The sequence below is a fragment of the Mesoplodon bidens genome (genome assembly GCF_964165515.1).
Source record: "Mesoplodon bidens genome assembly, chromosome: 7".
NCBI lineage: Eukaryota > Metazoa > Chordata > Mammalia > Artiodactyla > Ziphiidae > Mesoplodon > Mesoplodon bidens.
The window spans coordinates 36,681,425-36,705,478 of NC_138164.1; the positions used below are offsets into that span (position 1 = coordinate 36,681,425).

The following is a 24,054-nucleotide window of genomic DNA, read 5'->3' on the forward strand; positions in this document are numbered from 1 at the left end:
CGGTGCCTGCCTCTGGGGGACGGGAGTCTAAGTGATTTTAATGTCTTCTTTGTGTTTTTCTCTAGTTCTCATTTTCTGCATTATTACAAAAAACATGTTATTTTAAAAATGAATAGAACAAACAACAATTATTACAAAACCTCCCCTTAACTTTAACACTTGCAGTAAATGGACAGTTGTCACTTGCCAACTGACCTTTCTGGTTTGTGTTGGGCCATTTCTGCTGTCTTGCCACTCGGGACAACCAAAAGGATCCTTGCATGGGATCAGAGAACTATCAAGTGGCCAATTCCTGGCCAATTCCCCCCGAGTTCCCTCTTGCCTCTGTGTTGCCTGACGCCCTACCCCAAAACTGGGCATCTAGTCTGGGTCTGCTGTCAGGGTCTGGTGACCCTCCACTCACTAGCTGTGTGGCCTTAGGCAAGTCACTTAACCTCTCTGACCCTCAGCATCCGCCTCTTAAAATGAGGATTGCAGTGACTGTCCAGCCAGATGAAGTGGTTAGCACATTGGGGCCCCCAGTGTCAGTGGCACTAGTTATTCCTTGTTATTCCTGTTATTGCTGGCTCTGACTGTCCCCCTTCTGCATTTCAGTCTGCAGACGTCGACAACCATCACGCACTCATTGAATATAATGAGGCCGAAAGCAGCTTTGTTCTCCACGACTTCAATTCCTGCAACGGCACGTTCGTCAGTGAGTGCCACATTCAGAACGTGGCTGTGAAGCTCCTACCCGGAGACATCCTGAGGTTTGGGTCCAGAGGGCTGACCTACGAACTGGTCATCAAAAACCCAGCCTCGGTGAGTCCAGGCCCCTGCGGGGGTGGGGTGGGGTGGGGTGCAGAGGTGCCGTGTTGTGTCACCTTCCGTGCAGCCTAGGGCTCGGGTACGGCCACAGGTGGAGTTCGTCTGGAGCGCGTCACTCTTCCTTTCGCGATTCTGCGAAGTTCAGCCCCATCGCGTGGGTGCCCGGGGAGAGCGAGTCCTCGCGCCCTCTTCTGGGCATTTCGTGGAATTACATGCAAGGGTTGCCTAGCGACCAGCCCGGAGCGAGAGCGTTTTCCTGAAAAGTGAAGCTTGGCGAGGGGAGGTGGAAAGCAAGTGTGTGCTTTTGAAGATGCAGAGATGGATGCTTCCTTTTTAGGCAGATCAGTGCTCTGCAACTTCCTAGCTTTGTGACCTCGGCCAGGCTTCTCTGTGTGCCTGGGTCTGGGTCTTCTCAGCGGTGCAGGGCGTTGAGAGAGTATCTATGTATAAAAAGTCAAAGTCTCTGGCCAGAGTAGACGCTCAAGGCCTGCCAGCTGTTATCACACCGGATCAGAAATGTTCCCGGGATCAGGACCTAAAGTATGGCCCCAGGTTAAGCGGAACGTAAGCCAAAATTCGCCCAGCAAAGCTCAGTGACAAGAAGTATCTGGTTCAGTAGGGAGGCAGGATGGGGGCTGGTTAGCAACACAGTCCTGGGTCAGAACCCCAGCTCCGCCACTGGCCTACTCGGTGCGCTCTTGCACAAACCATTGGACCCCTCGGAACCTCGGTTTCCTCATCTACAACATGGGGCCAACGACAGCAATGACCTGGCAGGCTTATCTCGAGGGCTCAATGAGATGGTTATCATTGTAAACCTCCCAGAATAATGCCCATTCGTGGTGAGCACACAATTAATACCTGTCGTGTGTGTCCCAGAGAGACGGCATGTTAACCTCACTCCCCAGCACCAAGAACCCTGCATGGACTGAGACCTCCGAGGCTTAAAGTCCTTTCTAGGACGAGGCTGGGTATAAATAAATAAAGTTTAGAGAATCTAGACAGAATCCTGGGGTGTGGGTCCACTAGGCAGCCTTAAATACTCACTCAGAGAAGATGAGCACCGTCCCTCAGGCTGCAGGGCCCGTGACACCGTATCTACCACGTTTGGCTTTGAAAACCTGGGACAGTTTTCTCTGCTTCTCAGCCCCCTTTTCCTCCTTGGACCAACATTAAAGTGTGCTCACTTGTGGGATGCGGGATCCACTGGCCGCCCTGAGGAGGGGCTCCTGACCCAGAAGGTGTTGACCTGATCAGGGGTTCTCAACATGGGTTCTAAGGATCCCCCTCGTCCGAAGCACGTGGGGAGCAGACCAACAGTGCAGATCTGGGCTTCACCCCAGGCCTGAGGACTCATACTTAGGATTCCCAGATGAAATACAGGACACCCAGTTAAATCTGAATTTCAGATAAGCAACAAATAATTTTTATGTACAGGTGTGGCCCAACTATTGCAAGGAACCCCTTATGCTAAAAAAATTATTTGGTGTTTATCTGAAATTCAGATTTAACAGACACCCTATAGTTTATTATATATTGAGTTATTCATTTCTTTATTTATGCGAAATCTGGCAACCATACACATCCTCCCTGGGAGTAGGGCCTGGGAATATGCATTCTCACAAGCTCCCTGATGATTCTGATGCACCGCCAATAGGAGGGAAACCGAAATTTAGAATCATTTGTATGGAACACTTACAGAATTTTTTAGGGATCAAAGAAAAGGGGATTTCACACTGCCAAGCCTGAAAATCCAAGTTCATGAAGTTTGATTCAATGTGCCCCAACATGTCTGATTCCAAGAATTTTTCAGGAATGTTCAGTCAAATTACAGGTTCCCAGGCCCCCTCCCTGGGAAATTCTGACGTTGTGGCTTGCCCGTGGGGAGAAGAAGAGGGGGAGCAGCAAACAATATCTGCATTTTTTTCTTCTTTTTTCCTACAAAGATATTTATTGAACTATTATTGATAGGGGCATAAAATTTGAAACCTAAATTTCCATCCAAAGGGGGCATTGTTTAATAAATTATATTGTTTAATATATTCTAAGGAGTTTAATATATTATAAGGAGTTCGTTATATATGGAATACTCTTCTGCCTTTTTAAAACACAGCTTTATTAAGATATAATTGACATGCAATAAACAGCACATGTTTAAAGTCTGTAAGTGGATGGGCTTTGACATATGGGTACACCTGTGAAACCATAGCCACAATCAAGACAGTGAACAGCTCCTTCATGCTCCAAAGTTTCCTCCGGATCACAGCATGTGTTTGTTTGCTTGCTTGCTCTTAACAGCTTCACTGAAGTACAATTTACATAACAGAAACTTCACCCATTTGAAGTGTCCAATTCAGTCAATTTGAATATATTGATGGAGTTGTGCAGCCATCACCACAACCTGCTCTCAGAACATTTTCCTCCATTTCTATCACCTCAAACCTCGGAGAAACCTTGGAGGTATTTCATTTTGGGGTTTGTTTTTAACTTTTAATTTTCAAAATTATGGTAAAATACACATAAAATTTACCATCTTAACCATGTTTCAGTGTACAGTTCACAGTGGCATTAAATCTATTCACACTGTTGTGCAGCCATCACCCCCATCCATCTTCAGAACTTTGTTCATCTTCCCAAACTGAAACTCTATGCCCATCACATCAAACCCCCTGCTTCCTTCCTCCCCTCCCACCATGCTTTCTGTGTCTGTGAATTGGACTATTCTAGGTTCCTCATATAAATGGTATCTTACATTGTTTGTCCTTTTGTGACCATCTTATTTCACTTAGTATGATATCCTCATGGTTCATTCCAGTTGAATGTTTCATTGTATGGATTCACCACATTTTGTTTACCTGTTCATCCATCCATGGCCACTTGGGTTGCTTCCACCTTTTGGCCATTTTGAGTAAGTTTGTTATGCACACGGGTGTACAACTATGGAATGGGGACTTTATTTTACAAGGTGCTTCTTATATAATTGTGGGAAAAAGTGATGACGACCTGTAACCTTGAGTAGATAAGACGGAAGAAGATGCTTTGTAAGAAGAGAAACCAGGAGAGCAGCAGGAGGAATCACTGACGTGAACAGCACTGTACTAAGCAATTCACCTGCTCTCCCTTATTTCACGCTCACAGCAACTTATGAGATGGGTTCTCCCATGATCCCCATTTGACAGACAAGGAATCCGAAACTTAGAGAGGTTAAGTAATTTCCCCAGGGCCACACAGCTAGTCAGTGCAAATTAAACACTATCCCCACTTGCGGAAAAAGGAGGGGAGAAAACCATTTAGTCTGATGCTAGCTGGAGCAGTAGCCTTGACTGGTTTTCACACCGAGGAAAGCATACTCTCACGGTCACTCGAATATGCACGGAGTTTTTCAATTCTTATTCCTACACGCACTTGCACCTTGCTTCATTCCTCGGTTGACTGCAGGTAGCTGCACAAGTGTTCCCCTGGCCTGTGCCCAGGGCACTTTGCAGGACTCTCCACAGCCCCATCTTCTCAAAAGTGCTCTCTGCCGGGGCGTCCCCAGCTTGAGGAGCTTCCATCCATGATGCTCATATTCATGGAGGGGTCCTTTGCAGCGTCCGTGTGAGGGCGGCCTGTGGACTGACTGACACCTTCCTACAAATTCCACTTCCTGATGACCCCAAGCTGCTGGCTATTTAAAAGAAGAGAAAGGAGGAGGGGAAAAGGGAGAGGTATTGAAGAGCATCGCTCATCAAATATTTTGAAGCCCAGTTTTTCTAAAAAATTCGTGGCCGTCTTGCTTCCGGCCTATTCTTGTTTCCAATTGATTTTGGGGTCCCTGGTGAGGGCGCTGTGTTTCCTCCTTGGATGGAGTTTCCACGGAGGACTGCCCTGATATCATACAGATTCAGTATGATGAGAACTGTTCTTCTCCCGACAAAGAGTTCCCAAATGAAAGCATTTATTTCAGGCTTTGTGGTGACCCTAACCAGTAGAGGAGGGTGTGACGGCATTTTATTGGGGGAGGCGGGTGAGGTGCGGGCGGTTAGGAATCCAGATGTGTTTGCAGTTGTCTCAGTGGTTAGAGCACGTGCCCTGAGGTCAGGCTGACTCCAGCGCCATCCCAGCCCTGCTCTTGACCGACTTTTATACTGGACGTGCCCAAATCATCTACCTCTCAGGGCCTCGGTCCCCACTCCTGTAACAATAGTTCCTACCACCTTGAGTGACTGTGGTATTAAGTGGGCAAAGTGCGTAAATTGCTTAGTCCAGCGTCTGGCACCTAATAAGCACATGATAACCCTCAGCTTTAGAGTCAAGCAAACCAGCATGGAGCAGCCAAGATGCCTCCTTTGTAAGTGTCCTTATGGACAGGGAAACCTCCCAAGACCTGCCCCCGCTAGCAGATAAATACATTTGCAGATAAATTACCCATAGAATAACATACAAGATGGAAAAATATAAAGAAAAACTCTTGTTTGACAAAGTGCATTGGCAGCCAGGTGCCCAGGACCATCCTTTTTTTTTTTTTTTGTGGTCGCGGGCCTCTCACTGTTGTGGCCTCTCCCGTTGCAGAGCACAGGCTCCGGACGTGCAGGCTCAGCGGCCATGGCTCACAGGCCCAGCCGCTCCGCGGCATGTGGGATCTTCCCGGACCGGGGCCCAAACCCGTGTCCCCTGCATCGGCAGGTGGACTCTCAACCACTGCGCCACCAGGGAAGCCCCCAGGACCATACTTTGTAAATTATAGCTCTCTCATCAAAGTATAACCTAGGGCTGCCATATTGCACAACTCCAGGGTCACCATTCACAACGTAGTCCATGTGGATGGCGCCCACTGAAACTGTGCAGGACATAACCCGCAGGGCCATCTGCAATGCCCTGAAGCAACCGTTGATTAATCCCATAGAGTCTTGGCACCAGGCGTGGGAAATTGAAGTCCCAGAGTCAGGTGTGCCGCCGTGTTGTGGGTTTTGTTGGTTGTTGCCTTTACTCGTGCTTTCTGAGCTCTGGGAAAGGAGGTGTGGAAACAAGCTGTGCTAGTCACAGTGGCGCCGTTCTTACAAGGCAGCTGAGTAAGGAAACCCACGTCACCCGTATGTATCAATCATGTCTTTCTCTGTTCTGAAATACGGCAAAACTGATGGAAATGGCCAGAATGAAAAAGGAAGCCAGGCGCCACAAATGACGTGCCGAGTTGTTCCATGAGGGGGTCGACAGCTCCTTGTCGGCAGCCCCATCCCCATGACTGCCTGTGTCTGGCCTTCCCTGTAGCCTGCTCTGCCCTGTTCCCAGTCCAGCCAGACTCTCCCACGTGGCTCCTGGATACTGTCTTCTGTCCCTGCAATGTCATGACGTCCTGTCTTGCGAGAAGAGCGCCCTCTGTCGGCCAATATTCCTTGCTGCTTTAATGGGGAAGCTCTGCAGAACACAATCGAGAAAGCAAGGGCTTTGGAGTTGGATGGACCCAAGTTGAAATGCCAGCTGCAACTAGCTTTACCTTTCTGAGCTTCAATTTCCAATTTCTGCCAAGGAGCTACTCATTAATCCCAGGTCCCCTTTCCCCCTTCAGTTGTTTTTATAGAGGTCCCTGGGACCACCCCTATCATGGCATAAACTGAGGCTCAGAGAGTTTCAGTGACTTCCCCAAGGTTAGGCATCAATCATATAGATCCAGAGGCAGGATTAAAAGCCGGCTCTCCTGAGTCCCTTGGAGCCTTTTCCTAATAGCACGAAGCATCGTGGGGCCGTGAGAGCCGAGGCAGGTCCTTCACTGCCCAGCGGTTAAGGAAGGTCTTGCAATTCCCAGTCCAACCTGCAATTTCACACGCTGACAGGGGATGATTCATTATGTGGGTAAAAACGAAAGCCACTGATAATAGGAGAAACTGCATTTTCAGTTATCTGGCTTCCTTGCTTGTTTGGCTCCACTAACTTTTTTTTTGGCTACACCAATGCAGGATCTTAGTTCCTCAACCGGGGATCAAACCTGCACCCCCTGCATTGGAAGCGTGGAGTCTTAACCACTGGACGGCCAGGGAAGTCCCTGGCTCCACTAACTTTTTTTCTTTAATTATTTTATTTATTTTATTTATTTATTTTTGGCTGCGTTGGGTCTTTGTTGATGCGCGCGGGCTTTCTCTAGTTGCAGCGAGTGGTGGCTACCCTTCTTTGCAGTGCGCGAGTTTCTCTTTGCGGTGGCTTCTCTTGTTGCGGAGCATGGGCTCTAGGTGCGTGGGCTTCAGTAGTTGTGGCATGCGGGCTCAGTAGTTGTGGCACGCGGGCTCTAGAGCACAGGCTCAGTAGTTGTGGCCCATGGGCTTAGTTGCTCCGCGGCATGTGGGATCTTCCTGGACCAGGGCTCGAATCCCTGTCCCCTGCATTGGCAGGCGGATTCTTAACCACTGCACCCCCAGGGAAGTCTACCCACTAACTCTTTACCAGGGATATTGCTGCCGTTCCTGGACAAATTCAGTTGCGCCCTTTCTTCTCCTTTTTTGACGATGGTGATCACACCTGGTGGCTAATGTTTTATGCTCATTTATTATGGACCAGGACGTGTTCCCAGCATTTCACATGCACTATCTCACCCACTTCTCACAGACTAAGAAATGGCTGTTGGTATCCCTGTGTCTTACAGACAAGGCACAGAAATGACACACTCGTCAGGGTCCCAGAGACGGAGCAGAGCCGGGAGCCGGACCAGAGTCTGTGTGACGCCGGATCCCAAGGTCTTAACCTGAGGTCGGCACGTTATGGCCCAGGGCCAAGTGCGGTCCATCGCCTGTTTCTGTAAAGTTTCCTGGGAACACAGCCATCCCATTCATTTCAGTATTGCCTGTGTTGTCGGCTACAATGGCAGAGTAAGCTGGGCAGATCCTATGGCCCACAGGGCTGGAAATGCTTACTGTCTGGCTCTACAGAAAACGTTGACCAGCCTCTGCCTGTAACACTATGCAGTCCTGCCTCTTTCATTTGACTTGGTTTCTAAAAGAAGAACTTAAAATAGAGGGGGGAGCTGGGGAGAAAGAACTCACTCAGATTGAGCCTTACTGTGTGCCAGGAAATGTGCTGGTTAATTGCTTAAGTTTACTGAGGAATAAGAAAAAACAGACAAGCTGGAAAACTAAATTTTGAACAGGCTTTTCAATACCTCTTTAAAAAAGAGCTGGAAATATGTGGTTCTAAATATACATACACATATATATGCATTTGCAAATATAGTAATAATATAATTACATTGACATGGATCTGATAAATGTACTAGACATTAACATATTATATATACAACAGATGCATATTATAAATTTTACCTGTTTCTTCAACTGGAAAGTTTTCTTTTAAAACTGTGGACTGTTGGGAATTCCCTGGTGGTCCAGTGGTTAGGACTCAGTGCTCTCAGTGCTCTCACTGCTGAGGGCCTGGGTTCAATTCCCGGTCAGGTAACTAAGATCCCACAAGTGCACGGCGAGGCCAAAAAACAAAATAAATGAAACTATGGAATGTCTTCCCTGAGTCACTTTTGAAGCAGAAATTTGGGGTTTGTAGTCTGAAGCCTGCTGTAGCTAGAGAACTATTTATCTATCAAAGTTTCTCTAAGCAGCGTTTTACTACTTGTCTTATGATTGGTTCCTTGGTCTTAAATCATTCTTCTCTGGAGATGCTGCTTTACTTTTATAAGTTGAAAGGTAAATTTGGTGCATGATGACAGTCTGGTGGGTTTTATTTGAGCATGTCATAACCTTTAAAACAACTTTCACTCTGAGTACATAGTGATGCTTATGCTAAAGTCTCAATAAGCATACTGTCCAGGAAATTTGATTGTTTGCAAGTGTCAGAAAACCAACTAAAACTAGCCTAGGCAAAAAAAAAAAAAAAAAAAAAAAAAAAAGCTCATGGAACTGAAAAGGCCAAAAGCTGCAGCTTAGGCCCAGCTGGATCCAGGCGCCCAAATCATGGTCAGGAATCTGACTCTTTCTTCCCTGTTAGCTTCCCAATCTCAGATAGACTCTTGCCTCACCTGTAGGAAAGTGGCCACCAGCAGCCCCAGCACCCTACAAAGTAGCAGTTCCAGGGATAGAGCCAGCATCTTCATTGACAGTGGCTTGGATCACGTGGCTTCCCCTGAACCAATCACTGAGGCCAGGGGCCAGGAATGCTCTGATTGGCCAGACCTGGGTTATGGTCTCACCCCTGGGGTGGAAGGGTCAGAGTTCTATGGACTCAGGATTGTCAGGGAAAGGGTGTCTTCCCTGCAAAAAAATTAAGGTGCACATCCAGAAGATGGAAGAAATGGATGCGGGGGAGGCAAAAACAAAGAAGATGTCCATGACATTAGGAAGCATTCCTATTGCCTAAGTGGAGCCTTCCTAACGGGATTTGCCACTAGGGATCTGGGGGGAGGAAAATGATGAATAATCCACTTTTCCATTGGAAAAGTCCCAGGCCAGTCTCCAAGGAAGCAGAGTTGCTCATTTCTCTCCTGTGGTGAACTGGTGTGATGAGAAGCTCAGAGTCTGGGCCTTAGTTGTCCATCCCCAAGAAGGGTGGTGTTTCCACGTTCCTGGGACCTCTGAATTGGGCCCGTTGTTGAGGGGGATGTGGCTTTACTGTACCGGGGGTTGAGAAGCCGGCAACTGAGTGAATGACCAGAGAGTATGGTGCCCTTCAGAACAAAGCCTCTTTCTGGTCAAGCTTTGTCATCTCCTACCTGACCTTGTAGGATTTCCTCTACCCTGTGCTCTTACAGGTCCCGTGGGGACTTACTTATGTGATGAGAACTCCTGAGGCTGGGTGTTTCATATCAAAGGCGATTTCCCGAGACCAGTGAAGTGGAGGGCACGGGGCAGCAGACAGCCTCAGGCTCGGCCTCTGCAGCAGAAACTCACACAAAAGGACCCCTGAGGCTGTGTTGTCACCAGATGTCTACAGGCGATGCAGATGACATCGGGGGAGGTGGAGACGGGAGCGCGGGCTGAACCCTTAGCATCCTGCTGAGACAGAACCCAGACTCGGTCAGGAACCGGGCCGCGTCCTGCTTCCTCTGGCAGACCACACCCTTTGTTACCAAATCAGAACCACGTTGCTCCTTCTCTGAACTTAGTTGATGATCATTCATTCATTCATTCATTCCGTCTCTCTATCTGGCAAGACCCAATTGAAGCAGGCCAAGTCTAGGGGTAGCAAAAGCTATTTGCAAAAATCCGGCTGTTTTCTCATTAGATTCTATTTCCCATTTTATGGACTGACCAGGAAGCTGATTAGAACTTGAAAGGAAAGGAAAAACCGTAAGATTGAAGATTTACAAGAAAATGGGAAAATTAGATGGGCCAGATCTCCTTTAACACAGCTGGGAAAAACCCAAACGAATGGCTTTTCTGAACAGCTCAAAGGGACTTAATTCTTTTAAGTTCCAAAACCTAAAAATGATGTATAACTTGGCGGTTCTGTGTTCTAAATGTATAACCCTGATTTCTCACACTGAAGCCCCGTACATGATTTACCCTTTTCTTGGGGACATAGAATTATTACCCGTCTCTGAGTTACGGTGACACCCCGGTAGCTGTTGAGATAAAGGCCATTTGTCCTGGCACCAAGTAGCACCCTCTCCTGGCTTCTGAGATCTACTGGCCATGTTTTCTAGTCTCCATTCTGTCTTTCCAGGTCCATGGCTCCTCCATGCTGCGGTCAGTGTCCCTGCTCGCCACCATCACCCCTACCCCCCAGGCCCTTCCAGACCATGGGAATTAAGCTCCACATCTATGTATGTTAAATTCTTCTGTAAGGAAGCCGGTCTCTTCTCCCTCCTTTATGTATTTACTCACTAATGTATCTATGTCAGTATGGATCCATGTATACTGATTTTACACTTTGAATTATAATCCAATACTCATTAACTTGTTCATCGCTCAAATTCTTCCAGCCTTGGCCACTGGGAGCTCTTTCAGATTGCTTGCTGTGTCCTTGAGCATCTCCCCACCTTTTCGTTTTGGGCACTTGCTTACTCTCTGCTGTTACAAGATGCACCAGGCTTAGCATGTGTTTTCCCCATCCCAGCCCCAGAATCAAAGTGCTTTTTATTTACACTCCATTTGCCAACTGTTCAGCTCAGTCAGCGAACATCTACCATGAGTAGCAGGCACTCTGCTGGGTGCCAGCACAGCCAGCAATTGGCTGGTAAATATTTAATGACCAGCTCTCTGGAAAAAGTAAAGTACATGGATGCACAGCATAAGGTTTACTGATATAAAGAATGTGTAGCACAGTCTATCCATGTAACAAAATATACAGTACTCTTTCTTGTAAATTCTATATAGCCAGCTGAGTCTCACAGAATGCTTTCATTGACTTTAGGTGAACTCTTGTATCCATAGCCAATTTCTCATTGCAGTTGACGAATGAGAGAGTTCCCAACCTGAGCACTGATGGGTATTTTTGGATATTTTGGATTTATGAATAATACAAGTGAAAAAAGAAAGACGTTAGAACTTCACATGTTCATCAGTGACATGAGTGACTTTGTTGCTGCATCAGATAATAATTTTTAAATACTCGAAGAACGTTTCCCCAATTTTTTGCTCTATTCATAACATAACGGCTAAGACACAACATGCTTTTGTATAATCTGCATTGTTAACATTTTCTCCGTTACTGTCTTAAGTCTAGGCAATCAACAAAACAAACAAACAAACAAAATCAAGCTCTACATGAACCACCATTATTAAACCTATTTATAAAACTTTTTAAAAACCAAGCCCTCATTTATAACATTTCCTGATTTCTATGGTGTAATATGCACTCCACGGTCAATTTCAAGCTCCCAATGACGCATCCCTGAATACAGAGAAGGAAAGAGAGGTGTGGTAACACATTACTATGTAACATTTCCAACAGAAACATATAGTAGAGTGAAATAACCTCAAGAGCATAGGTAATAATAAAATAGAGTAAAATAATTAGGAAGGGGTGACTTTTAAGTTTGTATACCAATTGTTTCTGATATAATTTAATTGTAAATTTATGTAAGTTAATTCTTATTAATGGCTGTGTTTCTCAACCAGTTGGCAAAATTCCTGGACATTTAACAATCAGTTCTCGTGGGCGGGTACCAGCAGGCCCCAGCACTCCTCTGGTACAGCAGTGAACATACCACAGGTCTTCCCGGATGGAGGCTGGGGTCCTCTGAGCTGCTTCCAGGGCGTGGCATGTAGCAGAAAGAATAACACTTCCATAAGACAGTTGTCAGTGTTCCTAGAAAATCCCATTTCTAAGTAGCCCATGCGATGTCTTGTGTTTTTTCACACCATCTAATGTTCATTTCCTTTTTTTAACTTGGAAAATATCCTATCATTCACTAACCAGTCGTCTAAGATCCGTTTGTGAGTATGGAAAGCAAGTAATAAATCATGACTTCGAGTAACCTAGAAGTCCTAAGAGCACAGGTATTGGAGTCAAATTGTGTCACCACTTCCTGGCCGTGAGACGTTGGGCAAGTCATTTAACCTCTCTGAGCTTCAGTTTCTTAATCCACACAATGAGGGGTAAAATGCCTCCTGCAAGATTATTCTGGAGATCAGATGAGACCACATGCATTAAGTGCCCAGCACAGTCTGTGGCACATCTGTGGCTTCTCTACACAGTGGCTCATAGTCGTTGTATTGTCCACAATTACTTACAAATGGCAGAGCACATAACAAGCTCTCCAAGGGCAAGGTCTAAGTTTCCACCTTCTCTGCAGGCTCCAGGGCTTCCTGGCAGAATTCATGTGTACTGTAGGCACTCGATGTGCAAACTACTTCGAATTTTTTTTAGGGTGTCCCATTCAACTTACACTCTTTTCAGGGTTAGAAGCAGATATTGGGGAAATAACACAAAGAACAAATAGATAATCTGAAAAAAAATGGATAGTGATTTCTTGAGTAAATCATTGACCTGTGTTTATTAAAGCTAATATAAATTCAGCCGTGGATGTGGTCATGGTTAATCCAGGTGGTTGACAACCTGCTTTTTTTTTTTTTTTCGGTACACGGGCCTCTCACTGTTGTGGCCTCTCCCGTTGCGGAGCACAGGCTCCAGACACGCAGGTTCAGCGGCCATGTCTCACGGGCCTAGCCGCTCTGTGGCATGTGGGATCTTCCCGGACCAGGGCACGAACCCGTGTTCCCTACATCGGCAGGCGGACTCTCAACCACTGCACCACCAGGGAAGCCCCAACCTGCTATTTTAAAGGTAGTATGGAAAAGAAATCAGGAGTATCACATATGCTACCTCAAAAACAAAACAAAAAACCCAACCATGGCAACATACCATATGGTCAGAGAACAGACACAAAGAAAGAGAAAAGGCATTAGCATGTATTTTTAAACTAAAGTTTCTAAAAACAGACTTGAAGACTTCCCTGGTGACACAGTGGATAAGAATCCACCTGCCAGTGCAGGGGACACAGGTTCGAGCCCTGGTCTGGGAAGATCCCATATGTCGTGGAGGAACTAAGCCCATGCGCCACAACTACTGAGCCTGGGCTCTAGAGCCCACGTGCCACAACTGCTGAGCCCATGTGCCCCAGCTACTGCAGCCCATGCGCCTAGAGCCCACACTCCGAAACAAGAGAAGCCACCACAAGGAGAAGCCTGCGCACCACAACAAGAGTAGCCCCCCGCTCGCCGCAACTAAAGAAAGCCTGCACGTAGCAACGAAAACCCAACACAGACAAAAATAAATAGAATTAAATCTAAAATAAATAAATAATAAAAACAAACTTGTTGATAACTGACCTTGACCCCATGCTTCCTGTACAGCCCAGAGCTAGCTTTTAATGTGAGTCTTCTTCTTATGTTTGCTTTTCTCCCTGCCTGTATCGTTGTAGTTGCCAGCAGCAATTTCTGAGAAAACCTTGACCTTCCCTTTGATAAAGCAAGCCGGGAAACTAGAGAAAACCAACTTTAACCATCCAACTAAAGCTACCCTCAACCAACATGCTTCAGAGAAAAAAAAAAAAAAACCTTTATTTTTAAATTTTTAAACCCGAAGAGCTTGGAGTCTCTGCTGCGTTTATACATCTTTGGCTCCTTCCCACTAGGGGCCCTATCGTTCGGGCTCTGTGTGCTGCAAGCGACAGAAACCAGCTCTAGCCAGCCTCAGGGATGGAGCACTTCAGGGTAGCACCCCAGCCAGTGCTCAAAACCAGCTTCCTTATTTTCCCCACCATGTTCACAGCAGCATAGTTATAATAGCCATGAGGTAGAAACCACCCAAGTGCCCATGACGCTTAATGGATAAAAAAAAATACACTCTAAACTGTATGGTGGAATATTATTTAGCCTTAAAAATGAAGGAAGGGCTTCCCTGGTGGCGCAGTGGTTGAGAGCCCGCCTGCCGATGCAGGGGACAGGGGTTCATGCCCCAGTCCGGGAGGATCCCGCATGCCGCGGAGCGGCCAGGCCCATGAGCCATGGCTGCTGAGCCTGTGCCTCCAGAGCCTGTGCTCCACAACGAGAGAGGCCACAGCAGTGAGAGGCCCGCCTACCACACACACACACAAATAATAAAATAAAAGAAGGAAATTCTGACATGTTACAACATGGATGAACCTTGAAGGCCTTATGCTAAGTGAAATACGCCAGTCACAAAAAGACAGGTACCATGTGATTTCACTTATTTGAGGTACTTGGTACTTAGAGTAGTCCAATTCATAGAGACAGAATGTTGGTCACCACGGGCTGGGTGGCGGAGGGAATGGGGAGTTGTTGTCTAATGGTTAATAGAGTTTACATTTTGCAAGACGAAAAAGTTCTGGAGATCCATCTCACAGAAATGTGACTATACTTAACACCACTGAACTGTATACTTTAGAATGGCTAAGATGATAAATTTTATGTTGCAGGTTATTTACCACAATTTGAAAAATAAATAAACAGCTTCCCTCTCTCCATGTCTGGGCTCCACTCCCTCATGCTGGCTGCATTCTGAAGTCCCACCAGGTCACTCCAGATCCTGGTGTCCAGCCAAGTCTTCTTGGGTCTCCTTGTCTCTGATTGCATCACTTGCCCCACCACTGAACCAATCAGTATGTCCAGGGAGTGTGATTGGTTGATTGCTTAGCCCCACCCACAGCAATGGGCCGACAGATTGGGAGGGAGATTCCTGGAATTTCCAGAAGAGCCAGGTGGGTTGCGGCCTGTCCACTACGGCAGTGAACCACTTGAGGCATGAGATATGAGCACTCCCTTTAGCACCCTGGCAGTTAGTGGGCAGTGAGGCACATCTACCTGAGCATCCCAGCACAAAAGGGAATTCCTCCACACTACCCGTGGTCTCTCGATTTGTTTTCTATCAGGCGGGGGTAAAACATATTCAAATTTCCCCCTTCCCACCTTCAGCCCTTTCATTCGATAAATCTTTATTAAATCGATGAGGAAAGGTTGTAGGAATGATTGAGGCAAGACAGCCCCAGAGGAGAGGACGGGAAGGGATCGGATGGATGGAGAAGTGAGTGCAAGGCAGGAGCAGGACACCTCAGCTTCTGAAAGGAGAGAAAGGAAGAAAGCTTAGGTGGAGACCGAGGTGCCCACAGTGGAGAGAAATTCGAATCTTCACATAAGGTAACAGAGTTCTGGAACACTGCCAAGTCCGTTCCTGAAACAGGTTTCAACGGGGCCAGTGTCATCATAAATGCTGGGCCAGGTGTCGCCAGGCAATTGGAGTTTGATTTTCCCCAACAGTGTTCTCCCTGACTCCAAAAAAGTCTTCAGGGGAATTCACCAGATTCTTGACTTGGCTGGGAAAGACTGTAGCTAAAAGACTGGTTTGGGAACCTGAGTGAGTGGAGAACCTTCCTCTTGAATACAATCCAGCTAGAGCTATAGGAAGTTCTGTCTGCCAGTGCTCCTATTTCGGAAGCATTCTGTCCTGTTTGTCATTATGTGTCTGCAGTCTGCAGAAAGAGAAACGTGACCGCCACAGGCGGCAAACCTTTGAACTTAGCTTCTTCCTTGAAAAGTGTGTTTTTTTCTGCCAAGCGACTGGGGGTAGGGTTGGGGCAGAGAAGGGAGAGAGAGACAGAGAGGGAAAGAACTTTCCAGAGCCCCAGTCCCACCACCCTCTCCACCACCACCTGAGCTTGGTGAAGTCCTTAACCTCTCCAAGCCTCATTTGTAAGCTAGGAATAAGGAGAGCTCCTCCCCTTCAGGGCTATCGCGAGAAATCGGTGAGTAATTACAATAAATGGTAGCATTCACGATGTCACAGTTTAACCACTAGGCACAGGGAGGGACGGCCACAACAGCATTAACCAAGAAAAAGCCAGGTGTCAGCACCTCTCAGCATTTGCTTCTCCTGGTTTAGATGGATTTTGATGTGCTCTCTAATGAAAGTAGCTACAGACATCTTCCGCCGGGTCAGATGAAAAAAGGTTCCCTCGATAGATATTTATGGAGCGTCTGCCAAGAATCAGATGTGGCAGATGTTGAGGATCACAGGCTAATGAGCCAGCTGGGTTTCGAGCCAGTTGGGGTGCCTGCCACCCCAGAGCTCTCGGCTTCGGGGAAGAGGTGGAATGGGAGTGCCAGGGAGACACACAGTGTGGATGTGTGTGTCCTGGAGAGCTGGGCTTGAATCTCGGAGATGTGTTCATTCATTCTTTCAACCAATATTTAAGGACCTACTGTGTATGTGCCAAGGGTTTATTCTAGGAGCTGAGGATACGGTGCTGAGCAAGGTAGACAAAAAGCTGTCAGCCTCTCAGAGCTCAGAGGTGGCGTTGTACCAGCTCAGACGCTCACTGCCAAATCTGTGGTCCTGGGAAAGTCACTAGGTCTTGCTCAGCCTCGGGCTCATCACAGAGCATCAGGGGTATTAAATGAGGTAATGCATGTGAATCTCTTGACTGGGTGCCTGGCACGAAGGCTGCACCCAATAAATGGTGGTGCGATAGTGTGCAAGGTGACCCATGGTGGGGACCGCCATCCCAAATTTGGGGAGAGTGTGGGAGGGATTCTTGGGAGAAGTGACTTATACGCCGAAATCTAGGGCAGCAATTATGTCGCCAGGACAGAAAGGTGAAGACCACCCCAGCTGCTCGTAACCTCCCCTGACCCTCTTGTCTGCCCCTGCAGGTCTCCTTCCCATGGGTGAGGGGCCCAGCACCTTGGCCAAGGCCACAGCCACCTTGGGCCACCCAGGAACTGAACCAGTCACCCTCACCAACACAGACCCCCTTCTACCCGGGCATCTGGACAGCGCCAGTGCAGAGGAGCTGGTCGCAGGGGTCCCCCGAGCCCCCCATGGTCCCACCAGCCTCCCACAGGCGGCCCGTGAGTGCCAGCGAGAAGATGTTCTCCTTCAAGGTGGACAGAGCCGCCCACAGCGTTCCCATCATCAGGCAAGGTACTCATGGGCGCTTCCTTGGCGGCTTTGGGGAGGGGCTTTTGCTAGGAGGACGGGTCTCAGTTTCTGCTTTCCCCTTTTTTTAAAAATTTTTATTGAGGTGCAGTTGATTTACAGTGTTGTGTTAGTTTCAGGTATGCAGCACACTGAATCTGTTCAACATATACATGTATCCACTCTTTTTTAGATTCTTTTCCCATATAGACCATTACAGAGTATTGAGGAGAGTTCCCTGTGCTATCCAGTAGGTCCTTCTTAGTTATCTCTTTTATGTATAGTATTGTGTATGTCAATCCCTCTCTTCCAATTTATCCCTCCCCCCTCTTATTCCCGGTAAGCATAAGTTTATTTTCTACATCTGTAACTCTATCTCTGTTTTGTAGATAAGTTCATTTGTACCTTTTTTTAGATTCCACATATAAGCAATATGGTATGATATTTGTCTTCCTCTGGCTTTTGCTTATGTTCTCTGGTTCTGAAGTAGAACATAATCAAATGTGAAAAAATTGGGATAAGCAGAAAGTTAGAAAACAGTAAAAGATAAGCTGTCACCCTTATCACCAGAATTCTCCCTGTTGACTTTTTGGTACAAACTCCTCCAAGACTGTGCTCTGCCCATCTGCACACGTCAGTACCTCTGTGGTGAGTGTGTGTGTGTGTGTGTGTGTGTGTGTGTGTGTGTTTGTACATATATATGAATATATATGAATTTGTATCAGAATCTAAATTTATATACTTCAACTCAGATGTACAGACATATTGGTAACTGAAATCCCTCTTGCCTTAGGAGGTTTTTAAATATTTTATTACCATTTTACAGGTAAGAGGAGACTGAGGCTTATGGAGAAAATTATTTCTCCGGAGGTTATGTATTCAATCTAATCTAAAATAACGCTTTTCGGTCAAATTTAAGGCTGGTTATCTCAGTGACTGTCACTCACAGCCTGGTCACTTTGGGGACACACAGCCATCAGGGTTTCCTTCTCCCCCCCTCCCCCCCAGAAGGCCTCATGGCACTTGGGGAGGAGACTTCCTGTCTGTCACCATCCTCTCGGCCTTGCCAGGCTTACTGGCAGAGTAGCTGGGTCGACTTAGTCCCTGGCATGATTCCCAGGTTTCTTCTGTGGCCACTGGTGTGGAGGTCCCATTCTCTGTTTTCTGTGTCCCAGCCCCAGACCCCTCTGAGTCCCCAGGTCTCTCGATGCCTCCACACCCTTCCCTGGTCTCACTCAGGACCACTCACCTAGTCACTTCCCTCAGCCATTCAAATAATAGTTATTATTCTGAAATAAACAGACTAAGGAGCAAATGAAAGGTATCTCTGCAGTTTACATCATCATCATCATCATCTAAGGAACGCTCATGTACCAACCACCCAAGTTAAGAAATTACTCAGCCATTTCCCCCCAGCATTTTTTTAAATTTAATCTTATTTATTTCTTTATTTATGGCTGTGTTGGGTCTTCACTTCTGTGCGAGGGCTTTCTCCAGCTGCGGCGAGCAGGGGCCACTCTTCATCGCGGTGCGCGGGCCTCTAACCATCGCGGCCTCTCTTGTTGCGGAGCACAAGTTCCAGCCGCGCAGGCTCAGTAGTTGTGGCTCACGGGTCCAGCTGCTCCGTGGCATGTGGGATCTTCCCAGACCAGGGTTCGAACCTGTGTCCCCTGCATTGGCAGGCAGACTCTCAAACACTGCGCCACCAGGGAAGCCCCCCCCCAGCATTTTAATGTGAAAACTTTCAAACATACAGCAAAGCAAAAAGAATTTTATAGAGACAGCTCTCCTCCTAATTCTACCGCTAACACTTTGCTGTACTCTTTATTACATTTCTGTCTACCCATCCTTCTTGTCCTGCATTAATCCATCTTATTTTTTGGATGCATTTCAAAATAAATAGCACACATCTGTAGTCCTCCCCCTAAATGTTTTAGCACATATACCATTAACTAGAACTCAACATTTTTTGTCTCCTTCATGTAAAATGAACACAGAATGTGTATTAGTTATCATGAATGCATAACAAATTCTCCCCAAACGTAGTAGCCTAAAGCAAAATCAAACATGTGTTATCATCTATACGGTTTCTGTGGGGTCAGGAATTTGGCAGCAGCTTAGCAGGACGGCTGTGGCTCAGGGTCCCTCGTAAGGCTGCAGTCATCTGAAGGCTTGACCTGGGCCAGAGGATCCACTTTGAACACGGCTGCTCACATGGGTGTCAGCAGGAGGCCCCGGTTCCTCACCACATGGGCCTCCCCAGAGAGTGGCTCAAGCGTTCTCATGACACGGCAGCTGCTCCTCCTGAGCAAGTGATCCTGGAGGACAAGATGGAAATGGCAACATCTCTTGTGACTAAGCCTCAGAAGTCATGCTCTGTCATTGTTGCAGTATCCTGATGGTTACCCAGGGCGTCACCCTCCAGTGTGGGAGAAGACTACACACAGGCCTGAAGACCAGGAGGCGGGGATTATCAGCAGTCATCTTGGAGGCCGGCTACCACAGCCTGCCCTCGGGTCCTCAATGATTCACACTCCTCCTCCTCTCTCCCGAGGCCCCCCAGAATCTCACCCCAGTAACAGCATCGGCTCAAATTCCAGAATCTCGTCTAAATCAAGTCCAGGTACAGATGGGGCTCATGGGTGTAGTACGTTACGTTCAGCTCATCAAGTACTACTTCCAGAAATCTGAAGACCTCTGAACAAAGGGTCTGTCCCTCACACACCCAGCACATATTGGTGGGACAGACATAGCATCACTGCTACATACACTCCTCTTGTTCCAAAAGAAGAAAAACAGGAAGCACACAGGAGTCCCTGGCCCAAAGCAGTTCTGAAGTCCAGCTGGGAAAATATCGGCAGTTCCTTGACTGGGCTTCAGTCCAACTCTTGCCCAGAAATGACTTTCCAGGGCTCTTGGCTCTGCCCCTGGTCCGTGAGTTCCGCCTTCTGAGTCGTCCTCCCTTTCCTATGAAAGGTGTCCCATGGATGTGGCTGCATAGTTTTATAGCCTGCTTCCTGCCTGTAGAAGCTTGGGGGTCCAGACGCTTCTTTGACTTTTGTGGGTCTCTGTCAGTCTGAGTTGGCAGTGCTTCTTATTGGGGTTCATCCTATCAGGCAAAAACCACGCCCACAGACTTTTTTGTCACAAGCCCTTCCACCATGGGCTTCTGCAAAGACTGACAAAGGACAGAAGCTTCTTAGAAGCCCAGTTCTTTGACCGAAGGGTTCTCTTGGACACTGCCCTGGATCTGTATTCTTAACAAAGGATTTTACAACCACACCCTCAGCTTCTTCTCTGGACTGTGTTTTCTTGAGAGTACCCTTGATTTGATCTTTGCCCAGAACCTGTTTCTTACATTTCATTTGCCACCTGGAGAGGCAGGGAATTTTCAAGCCCAGAACATTGCCCTGATTTAACAGCCCTTCCTTTAACTGTCTCTCCCCCTCACATTTCACTATAAGTAGCAAGAAGTAACCAGGCAGCACCTTCCAAGACTCTGTCTGGGACTCTCTTTAGCTTGACCACTCAGCCTCATCACAAACATTTTCTACCTTCCTCATGACCACTGGCAACGTGTTAGGAAACCTTCTGCCACCACCTGACAAGGATCCCTTAACCCCAGTAACATTTTCCTCACTTTCCTGGAACCCTTCCCTCACTGCCTCCTCAAAGGCCATCGGGCTTCTACTAAGACTATTCAGGCTTTCTCAAAGACTCTTGGACAAAGTCCTCCAGCTTCTGGCCACTGTTCCATCCCAAACCACTCCACATTTTAGGGTTTTTGTTAAATTTTGCACCACTCCTGGTGCCCAAACCTGTATTTGCTACTTATTGTTGCATAACAAATTACTGCAGGATGTAATGGCCTAAAACAACAGTAAACATTTATTATCTCCTAGTTTCTCTGAGTCAGGAAGTTGGGAATGGCTTCGCTGGGGGATTCTTGCTCAGGCTTGTCCATGAGGTGGCAGTAATGGTGGTGGCTGGGCTGTGGTCCTCTGGGGGCTTGTCTGGGGCTGGAGGACCCACCTCTAGGATGGTTCACTCACATGGCTTTTGGTAAGAGGCCTCAGTTCTTCACTAAGTGCACCTCTCCATACGTTGCTTGAGCATCCTCAAGCTGCCAGCTCCTCCAGACAAGTGGTCCTAGAGAGTGAGGCAGAAGCTGCAATGTCTTTTAGGATCTAACCTCAGGAATCAAACTGTGTCATTTCTGCAATATCCTTGGTTACATAGAGAAGCTTTGTTACGGACTGAATTGCATTCCCCCAAAATGCATATGCTGAGGCCTCAATCCCAATATTGCAGAACGTGACCCTATTTGGAGATAGTGTATTGAAATAGATGAGTAAGTTAAAATGAGATGATTGGGTGGGCCCTAATCCAAGGGCTGGTGTCCTTGTAAGAAGAGAGAGAGAGACGCCAGGGATGCACGTGCACAGAGAAAAGGGCATGTGAGGACACAGCAGGAAGGTGGCCGTCTGCAAGCCAAGGAGAGAGGCCTAACCCTGCCCACACCTTGATCTTGGACTTCCAGCCTCCAGAACTGTGAGAAAATGAATTTCTTTTGTTAAGACCTCCTGTGGTGTTTTGTTATGGCAGCCCCAGCTAACTAATATAAAGTCCATCCAGTATTGGAGAGGATGATGCAAGGTCTGAATACCAGGAGACAAGAATCAGTGGGGCCATCTTGGAGACTGGCTACCACACCCTGAAAGGTGTTAGACCTTGAATGTGCTCACTGAGTTGTGCCAGTCGTGCACAACTATGTAACCCAAATTCCTATCAAGATATAGAACATTACCATCACCCCAGAAAGTTCCCTCATGTCCCTGCCCAGTCAATTCCCAGCCCCAGGCCCCAGAGGCACCCACTCTTCTGAATTCTTTTCCCGCCATGGATTAGATATTCCTGTTCTAGAATCTCAAGTACACAGAACCATGTAGTACATGTTCCTTTGTGGAAGGCTTTTTTCACTCAGCATAGTATTTCTGAGATTCATTCATTTTGTTGTATGCATCATGTTCTGTCTTATGAACATATATACAGGGTTTGGGTTTTTTTTTTTTAATGTGTCCTTTGGACACATGGCACATGGGCTGTTTCTTTTCTTTTTTTCACTCCGCCATTTAAATTTTTCCACTGTAATCACCGGTTTCTCCAGTGCCATGCTGAACTTGGGGCTTCTCTGAAGGCCTTGGATTCCCCCTGGAGAAATGAAGGATGAGTCGTATGGCTTAGAGTCCCTCACATCTACCTGGGCTCTATCTCCTCAGCCTCTCAGCCAGGTCTCATGTTTCCAAACGTTTGCCCTCGTTCCCCTGGCACTCTCGCCATCCTCAGAAAAGGACTTTCATCTTCCCGTGTCATGGGGAGTTCCTTTGTGTCTGGGCCTCTCTACTCCACGCTTTAGAGAAAACTCTGTGCTCCAGTCCTCCATGCTGTCTCTTGACAGAAAACACCTCTTTTTAAGGGTTCCGAGAAAGCTCTTTCCTCTCTTAGCAAAGCTGGGCTCTTCCAATTAAATTGGCTTACTGTTAGACTGTCACCTTGCTTTAGACTTGAAAAATTCTATTTGAAAACCCAAAGCCAAGGATTTATTTACTGCAGATCAGGTCAGGGTTTCTCAATCTTGGCACAGTGACAGGTGGGTCGCATAACTCCTTGTTGAAGGATCTGTCCTGTCCACTGTCGAATGTTTAGCAGCATCCCTGACTCCTACCCACCAGAGATACCAGTAGCAACACCACCACCACCAACCGCCCTAACTGTGGTACTCAAAAATGTCTCCAGACATTGTCAAAAATCAAAACATCATTTTGCCTGGGGGAAAAATCACCCTGTTCTAGTTAATACTCATCCTTCCTTTACCACAAGGCAATAAAACGTCAGCTCCAAGGCCAAATCTTAATGGCAAGAGCTCATGGGAGGTGGGGAAGAATTACTGAGAAAAGAAAATATGTGGAGTGACTTATTAAAATAGCATCTTGATTCATATATATATATATTTTTTTTTTCCCAATAATGGGATCATATGAACCTAACATAGGTAACCTTCTTTTTTCTTTTTTTGGCCGTGCCGCTCAGCTTGCAGGATCTTTGTTCCCCAGCCAGGGATGGAACCTGTGCCCCCTGCAGTGGAAGCACAGAATCCTAATCACTGGACTGCCAAGGAATTCCCTACCTGATTTTTAAAATTCAATAATATGTCATAAACATCTTCCCACTTCAATACATTGACTACATAGTGGTTAAAAGCATAGGCTCTGAATCCAACAAACTTAGGTTCACCCCTTGACTCTACCACTTACCAGCTGTGTGTCCTTGAGCAGGTGACTTGACGTCTCTGTGCCTCATATCTCTCACGTATAAAATGGAGATGGGAATAATAATGCCTATCTCACTGGGTTGTTATGAAGACGAAATCGTATCCTGCCTGTAAGTGCTGAGCACAGCGCCTGGTGCATAGCGAACATTCAGTAAATATTAAAATATTTAATATTTTAATATTTAAATTTTAAATTTTACAATCTTAATAATTTAAATATTTTAAATTTTTAATATTTAAATTTTAAATATTAAAATTTAAAAATTTAGTTATTACCTAACTATGATTGTTATTTAACTTTTATTTACAACTTACAATGTCTTAAAGACACAGTTAAGGTGCACACATACTGCCCCTGCTGCAGACTGGTGATTATTGGAGCGCACCAGGACAGCTGGGGGTTGTTAAAATATTAAAGTAACTCCCCTGGCTTTTGGCCAACAGCTCATGCCCGAAAATTCTTAAAGTGCCTGCGTCCCCATATCCGCCGTCCCACCGCCCCAGCCCTCCCGACTCTCCCTGGGGCTTCTCCCCACTGGGACCTCCGAAGGATCCAGCATCTA

The 24,054-nt window shown here is 46.8% G+C and overlaps 1 protein-coding gene across 1 annotated transcript in view; it reads left to right on the top strand.

Moving 5' to 3' along the window:
* LOC308620757 (forkhead-associated domain-containing protein 1-like) overlaps positions 1-24,054 on the top strand; it is a gene marked incomplete at both ends in the record, with an annotated part of 109,292 nt that overhangs the window by 20,847 nt on the left and 64,391 nt on the right. Inside the window, 2 exons of the mRNA XM_081240669.1 lie at positions 595-801; positions 16,896-17,166. Coding sequence (XP_081096795.1) covers positions 595-801; positions 16,896-17,166 — 478 coding nt within the window. The remainder of the gene's footprint in view (positions 1-594; positions 802-16,895; positions 17,167-24,054) is intronic.